The 8,447-nt window shown below is 38.9% G+C and overlaps 1 protein-coding gene across 3 annotated transcripts; it reads right to left on the bottom strand.

Moving 5' to 3' along the window:
* Positions 1–3,039: 3,039 nt before the first annotated feature.
* Positions 3,040–7,821, bottom strand: GPR85 (G protein-coupled receptor 85). 3 transcript variants are annotated; one of them, XM_019492349.2, is made up of 2 exons: positions 7,669–7,821; positions 3,040–6,106 (listed from the first exon to the last, which is right to left on the bottom strand). In XM_019492349.2, exon 2 carries the CDS (start codon positions 5,924–5,926, stop codon positions 4,814–4,816), a length of 1,113 nt encoding a protein of 370 aa, XP_019347894.1. In that variant the 5' UTR covers positions 5,927–6,106; positions 7,669–7,821; the 3' UTR covers positions 3,040–4,813. The 3 variants fall into 3 exon arrangements, with proteins under 3 accessions (XP_019347894.1, XP_006263819.1, XP_059581967.1); XM_006263757.4 differs by lacking the exon at positions 7,669–7,821 and adding an exon at positions 7,567–7,661; XM_059725984.1 differs by lacking the exon at positions 7,669–7,821 and adding an exon at positions 7,290–7,487.
* Between the last annotated feature and the right edge of the window lie 626 nt (positions 7,822–8,447).

The following is an 8,447-nucleotide window of genomic DNA, read 5'->3' as shown; positions in this document are numbered from 1 at the left end:
TCAGTAGTGACTTTTGATCCTTATTATTTATGTTAATAGGTGAATCTGAATTTTATGCGTGACATGTACATCCAGATATACTTTATTTCAAATCATTAAATACTTTAAGATCCATGTTTCCTACTTAGAAAATAAAGGAAGATCAAAGCAATTGACTGTGGCATGTCTTTGGTCAGCATATTTTTACATAATGATGCTGTTTAGCTACACAAGAAGAAAGGTGAACCTTGCTATTATCACGGGGCAAGACAGACACATGCTTTCTCCATGCTAGTTAGCAATGACTTCAGCAGTATCCTGAAAGCTTCTTCATTATCTGCTTAGTTATAAAGCACACCCGTAATTTCTAGGTCACTTCAGGAGAATCACTGCATATTGTATCAGCCCATCTGATTTGGTATAGGGACATACATTTCACAGTGCTGTATTGTCCCATCTGTAAAGGACAGCTTATTACTCTTTTTTTTATTAAATGGAGATCACTGACTTCCTCTTACTGAAAGTCACTGCAATAACTAAAAAAGGAATTTATGTTGACTTTTATTTGTGGACAATATCTTAGCATGAATATTTTCTCCTTTTTTTCTGAAAAGTCCATTAGACTAAAGCTTTAATATGTCCTTAAATAATTCCCAATGCACTTAAATCAGAAGGAAGTTCACTGCACAATACATAAAACTAACTAAAATTGCTCAATAACTCACCATTTGTGTTTCATATTTGAAAAAAATAATGTTCTAGTCAGAATACATATTCTAATTCACCTCTTTGAAACTCATCGAACTACCTTCTTTTATTCTAGAGTAATAATAGGCCTCTGCAGTACTGGACTTCTATTAATAAAAGTAAATGTTCTCATGCATGAAAGACAGAGCAAAGACAGTGTAAGTGAACAAAGGCAATACCCTTAAAAGGAGATAGACACAGTGGACTTCTATGCCCTCAAGGTTTAAAACCTGATTAAAAGCCATTTTGCACCAATATTTTCTAGGGGTAGAAAAATGTTTTAATTGGTTAGCTGTATGTTTCACTAACTTAAAGCATGGTTAGTACTGTTTTTAACTGAACGAGATTTTCAATATTAGATAATTTCTGGGTAGATCAATGACTGTGGTTTCCTTTTTGGGGAGGCAAAAACATTGCAGTATTTTATTTTTATTGTTTTTCTCTGCATCATGTAGATGGCTCCTACTTCAAGGCTGAAACTCCATGAAACAGAAATCCGGAAATGACAGCTCTGAGAGCTACTAGCAGCAGCTGGAAGGAACCTGCTGTCTTCTATCTCCTTCTTCAGATAGGGTACTGACACTGGCAAGCCCTGGGGTCTATTATTAAGGGTGGACAGTGGAGGCAACAGATGAAAGAGCATTGGAATAGGAGCCGAGTGAGAGCAGGAAGATGAAACATTTCAGCTAGAAGTGGGATTAAGAGAGGGGCTGTTCAGGGAGAAGTTGGGCAAAGAAATAGGGCTGAAGTCATGCTGCTCCCTCCTGTTTTCCACAGCTGAGTCAGTAAAATTAAAAATAAAACAGCCAACTTCAACTTAAATGTGTAAAAATAGAATGCAAATATAGACATGTTACATTTGATATCAATTGTTCTACTGGAAAAGACCACAGAACCTACCCATATAGTATTCTGGCTCCAGCAGTGGCCTAAACCCTGTCATTTCATAGAAAAACAAAAAGCCCCTATTTCTATAAGGAAATCTTCCTGGCCCCATCAGTGCATGCCCTGAAGCATGAGGTTTGATGCACTAATTAGGATCCAAATGACAAACAATACAATTACTAGAGACACTATTTAATTCATGTAAACATATAATCCGTGTAGCATCCTTATTAGGATACTTGCCTCAACAACATCCTGTGCCAATGAGTTCCACAGAGTAATTATATATTGCATAAAACATTACTTAACATGTTGCCTTTTAATTTCACTGAACATCCTCTTGTTCTTTTTGTAATGGGACAGAATAAAAGGAAGTGCCTCTCTCATGGGACATATGTAATTATGAAAATACACTTAAAAGGAAAATATCTCTGCTCTGTTGTCAAGTAATAAAACAATGGTGCCTTTTGCAGTTGGTTAAAAAAACCAAAGGAATTGTATCAGACTTTAACATTCCATATTACTGTCAAAAAGAAAAACATTTAGCAAAATATTTGCTTTCATTCTTGTTCACTGTTTATTTTTTTAATTTACATCATTGACTGTTTGCAAAATTTCCAGGGAAATAATTTTATATAGTTTTTTTTTTTTTTACTGCATAGGAAGTACAGCCTTCTTAGTATTCCAGAATCATAGTATTATATAAATTTGGGGGCCTGCATCTCCTCCCAAATAAAGTTTATAGGAAAACACAAACAGATGTTTTCTAGGGTCAAGCCCTGCAATTTTTTAAATCCTTATTTGAAAATTACCTAGCTATAATTTTCAGAACTTACTACATCTACTACTATAACTGTATTTACAACTTTAGTTATTTATATGTACTTTATTACAATATGTAATATCAATGTTCCTTGTAAAGGTTACTATTTTATAGAAATTAGACTGAAGTTATTGCCAATCAACCTTTTAGCAAACTTAGTGGGATGTTTCAGAATTTTTCTCAATATATAATTTACTTTTTATTCCATTTACTATTGCAGAGAATCGTTTTAGCTGTCTTAATTTCAAAACCTTTTCCAGTGTAATAAAAAAGTATTTTTGGTAGAAGTCTCTTGGTCCCATTTCAAATTATGTTCTGAAATATTCTTATACTGATGAGGAGTCATTATTGTAGTGATTTTTTCTGTTTCAACACAGTATATTAAGCCATGCCTCTCAACCAATCAACCTCAGTATAAAGTGTAAATGAGGTCAAACAGATTGCTCACTAAATCTTTGATCAAGTTGTCTGATCATATATAGATACAACTCTCTGAATTGTTGTATATGCTGTATAATGTTATCATACAAATTTAAGCATTTCAGTTACTGACTGCTGCTTGTGTATATATAGATTAACTTGCTGGTCATAAAATTACAATGAAAGACAGAGTACACCAATATTTAATTAAGACCACCAGTCTTTTCTCTCAAAAATTAAGAAAGCCAATGTTCTTTAGGTTTGTCCAACACATGATGTTGTGCTTCATATACACATTTTCTAAAATTAAACTGTGAAGTTTGTCAAATACTGTGTTGTAACTTTAAATATAGCTGACATATTGGAATAGATAGAGGGGTAATTATGATAAACTACACAACAGTGCTATTGTAGATAATATCATTTATCAATCCTGTGGTCCCCATCATTCATGCATTTACAGTTTGGGAATACAGTGACTGCAAAGAATAATAATTCATAATGGCTACATTCTCAATAGCTCATGCTAGCTCACTAGACAAAATAAAAAAAGGTTAATTGTATAACTGGAAAAATGTAAATTTTATTCCAAGAAAATTAACAGGCTACACAGGTAAATTTTGGCAAATGCAACTTTATATTGAAATCCACACATCTGTATCTTAAAGAAGGAAAGACTCACAGACTCTAATGTATTTCTAAAATACTAAGAAATCATATATGCTTCCACAATTTAAAACTTAAATAATTTAAAACAACCAATACACCAAAATGTGCAGAAAATATAAACAAGACTGTGCCTTCAGTAGAATAAATGCTTCACAAATTGTGCAAGATATCATACTAAGGCTGCGGTCTCCCCATGACAGCTGTCTTAAAATATAAACATACATCAACTGCCTGTGTTTCTCAGAACAAACTAGAATGGGCAGCACACCTAGAAAAAAATCATATCATCCCAGTGATGTGCATACTGATTTTGGGAACCATGGGAGGGGGAAAAAAAGGAAATAGAGGATTAAGTGATCTTTCATGCACTCCCAAATGACTGACCAGAGTTACTGATTCAATTTTCCTTGCTTATTTGCTTCAATGCTAAACAAAATGGAAGATACTAGATAACCCTTTAAGGCAACATGTGTTTATTCTGTATAATTATGACTGTTCAATTAGGACTGAATATTATCATTAACGTTGCCTAACAGACTGATATCTAGCTTTTTAAAAATATAAATTCGAGTCCAAGAAACTTTATACCAAATCAGCAAAAACCACAGAATACAGTTACTGCTAGTAATTTCACTGTTAAGGAAAAATGGTATTTAGAAAGAGTATTGTATTTGGGGGGAAAAATGGAAAGTCTAATCTGAACAAAAATACTGGTTTGGAATGCTCCCCAAAACTTACTCACAAGGCAAACAGATTTGTAAGTGTGATAATCCAATACTGCATGGCACATCTTTAATCAGTTACAGTACTTAAGAGTCCCCAATTTTCAGTCTTTGCAAAACAATAACTGTATGAAATGTTTTAAAGGTCTTCGGATGTCTAAAATTAGTTTTATCAACACATTAACCTCATATCAACTTAATTTATTAAGATGTCCAATGCTAATCTTTTTGATGGTCTTATTTTATGTAGTGATATACACAGCATTTAGCACTGATACTTAGCACCTGCTACTTTCATTATCTAGATTTCAACCACATAAAGGAATTCAGGGCAGTAGTTCAGTCCTTTGTTCTTAATTACAAACCTTCAGCAGTGGTCAGCAGGAACACGTTTAGGTTTAAAATGGGATTATAGGTGAGCTACTGCAAAGACTGCAAAATGTTGCCCAAATCCTTACAACTGCTGACATCCCATTCTTGATTTTCTTCTCAAGACATGGCTACAGGCCACAATTGCTTAGCAGAGAATGGTAGTGTTTCACAAGGCTAAAGATTTACAGATGCTCCCTCATATAACACAGTAAGGTTCCCTTGGTAACCTGGATTTTCTGCAGTAAAGAAGGGTTGTGCTGAAACAGCGCCTCAGCTCCCTGTTGGAGAAAATGCAGACAAAAGGATTGATTCCAGCTTGGGCAAAACTCATCCAGACAGCAGCCGTTAGAAATCCCCCTGGTACTACAGGCCCTCTTGCAAAAACTCTCCAGTAACAAGCTACCAAATAGGGACCCCACAAGGTCAGAAAGAGAAATGTCATAATGTAGAACATTCTGCTGATTCTCTTTTCCATTTTGAACTCATCTAAAACCAGTAGCCTTCTCCTGCCTGTGGTGTTCGCATTTTGCCTGATTCCCAGCAAGGTTGGTGGTGTGGGACCCCTTCCAAATCCAGCCAGCCAATTAGCAGCTGCTTGACCACTGGCTCCGGGACCATGAAAAGTCCAGTTCTGGCTCACCGCTGCAACAAACTGGACTGGCTTCATTTTCCTGCGATCATGAACGAAAAATATCAGCTTGAGGTAGACAAGCTGTGTGGCTAGGAGTATAAGGGCAAGAAGAAGCATAAATCCCAAAGAATCATTGGCCCTGAAGGAACGATGCTGAAAGGTGCATTGGTCTTCCTCCCTAATGAATGAGTAGGTGCCCACATCTAAAACTGGGGGGAAAGCCATAGCTACCGAAAGGGTCCACACCATACAGATTACTGCCAAACAAGTCCAGAAGGTCAGCCTCTTTGTATAAAAACGGTGGTGGGCAATAGCTAAGTATCTGGTGACACTTATGCAGAACAGCATGAAAGCAGTGTGGAAGCAGGACAACACCCCCAAAAAAGCAATCACTTTGCAAGTAAGAGTCCCATATGTCCAAGTAGAGCCATTTTTTACAGAGGTGAAAACAAAGGGGAAACAAATTGCAGATCTGAGGATATCTGAGCAGCAAAGATCCAACAGGAAGTAGTAAGGAGCTCTATGCAAGGTCTTATCTTTGACTAGCAAAATGGAGATCAGAAGGTTACCCACCACACTGACTCCTATTATGAAACCCAGGGAAGTCAGTTTCAGAAAGGCTGTTAAAGGAGAGAGATTTTGTAAAATGTTGTCAGCTGCATGGCTGTAGTTCGCCATAGATGGATGGATGATATGGATATTGCCTCAGTCAAGTCTCATGATCTATATATAAGAACAAGGAAAAAATAGATCCATACATCTTACTGAAAATGTAATCCACAAACAGAACTGATCTTGTGTCTAGTCATACAGTACATCCTCTTTTCTTCTTTCTGATTTGTCATGCCATCAAAATATCTGAAAAAAAACGAGCTATCAGTTCTTAAGTTAACAAGTAATGATGTCATAAAGTGCTAACAAAGATGTTAATTTATGGAGAAAGAAGCAAACGAAGGTGTAAATTTGAGTACTATTATTTGTTTTTAAAAACCATGAGGCATGTTCTTTATATGACCGGCATACTTTCTGTATAACATTATTTTCAGATTTCATGGATTTGAATTGCTTACAATTTCAGAGCTGACCAAACAATGTCCCTTGTAGGTAGAATACACAAATGCACAGCTAAAGCCTTGGAGGCTTTGTGAATAAAATAATCCCCAGCTTGCAAGTCCAGAAATTAATCATTCGCATCTTCCAAAAATCCTAAAAGGCTGCTGAGATTTTGACATTACCTATATTTATTTTACATCTACAGTATTTGTCAATGTTTTAGAGGCAGCTGCTGTGTTGATATGGATCACGCCCAAAGAAACCCTGCAGAATTTATGTTTTTTAACCCAAGTCACCAAAGCACATTAATCACACAATGTTAGTTCATGCACATTTTTAAAGATAAAATGTATTCATTATATCCCCCTATAAACCAAGATTTTATCATTTAGGCTCTGAAATAAACACATAGGCTAGACAAACCACAGCACTGTGTTTTAGGGGGGGAGGGCTTTTCCCCCTGCTCTTGGTAATGCAAATCTTTGAAGCCCAATATTATGATGATCATGATTAAACCCGGGTTCATATCAATATTGAAGAAAAATAAGGAAACACACCCAAGGAATAAATGCCCATCCATTTGGAAGGGCTGGCTTTAATAGAGAGAATAAATGGAGCTCTCTTTCAGGGCTCCGCGATTTCCACTCCTCCCTGTGAACTGCAACAGAATATATTTCATGCACAGAAAATAATCATCATCATCAGAGAAAGACACTGCTGCTTTTCCAGAGCCAGGGACCCGGGAGCCACAGCAGGCAGGATCAGGCTGCTCGGTTATTCCCATGGAGTGTTTCCTATGCCACCTCGGGTGTACAAAGGCGATTCGCACTGGATTCCAGTCCAACCCGTGCATTCTTACCCCGCACAAAGCGCCTGATTGCTGCTGTGTAAACAGAGGCTGATCAGATCATGGCAACGGTTTAAAACCATGAAATCAGCCTCCCCCCAGCCGCTTCCCCCGCTCGCCCCTCTCCATGCACATACGTACACAGCGATGCAGGGACGAAACGCTCCTGTGCTCCAGGGCAGCGCCGCCGCTGAGGCTTGCAGCTCCATCCGCCCGAGCCCGGCCACGGTCTCCAGCTACGGGGAGCTCGCGGGGAGCCCCGCGGAAGAGGCATTGTCCGTGTCCACTTCCATTATGCAGTTTATTAAAAAAAAAAAAAAAAAAAATCCCCAAGGGAGGGAGCTCTCCCTCTCCATGCACAGACCTGCAGCTGCATCAGCCCTGTGCCCCCCCTCCCCCCCAGCCCCTCTCCTCCTACCTGTTGGTGCTGGAGATCCCCACACACCAGAGCTGCTTCTTTCTATAAATTGCTGATTTTTTTTTTTTATTATTATTTATTTATTTATTTTTGCCTTGGTACCTTGACTGAGAATCCAGTCACTGGCTTGGGCGGCGCATGCTCACTGAGCCTCCTTGAGCTGCTTGCCTCGTCCTCCCCTGTCGCAGCGGCACAATATCTCCCAGTAACGCAGCAGCAGCAGCAGCAGCAGCCGCCTCAATGAGGGCAAGGCAGGCGCAGCAGCAGCAGCAGCAGCAGCACATTTCCATTGCAATACTTAGCTGAGCTGGATGTTTTGGGGAATCTGGGCAAGCCTGAGGAGAAAGGGATGGGGAGGGGATTTAGGCTCTCTCCACTTTGGCTCTGCCTTTGCAGTCCTCCAGCCACCCCTTCTCACTTAAAATTCTGGCCTGGGAAGGAGCTCATTTGGGCCAGGCTTTGCAGCGCGTTAGGAATCCTGGATGCTGTTCAGATGTGAGCCTTTGCGGCCTGATTTTTGTCTGAAAGGCCATGGTTGCCCCACGGACTCCCTGTTTCGGACTTGCAGAGCCAGGAAGGGGGCCCTAACGTGCTCATTTTAGGTCGGGGATGTTTGGTGAGCGGAAACCAAGACTCCCAGAGATTCCCTGTTTCTGCCATTAGCCAATTTATTAAAATCCTGAGGAAGACTGCACAGAACAGGCAATGTATTTTATGGTAATTGTTTTATGGCTAGAATAATGTATTTCCAAAGTCTGTTTGCTCATAAAAGGCCAGCCTTTCTCCTCAGAATAGCTGGTGCAAGAAGGCATGCAGTGACATACAAGTAGCAGTGTGTGTGTGCCAATACACATGACAGTATTCAATGATGACAGGGCTAC

This window comes from Alligator mississippiensis, chromosome 4 (assembly GCF_030867095.1).
Source record: "Alligator mississippiensis isolate rAllMis1 chromosome 4, rAllMis1, whole genome shotgun sequence".
Classification (NCBI taxonomy): domain Eukaryota; kingdom Metazoa; phylum Chordata; order Crocodylia; family Alligatoridae; genus Alligator; species Alligator mississippiensis.
The sequence above is the reverse complement of the archived record's forward strand: the minus strand, read 5'-3'. Positions and strand labels throughout refer to the sequence as shown.

Bases quoted from the DNA above. Each gene is read 5' to 3' on its own strand.
- GPR85 (XM_019492349.2), bottom strand. From the start codon at position 5,926: ATGGCGAACTACAGCCATGCAGCTGACAACATTTTACAAAATCTCTCT.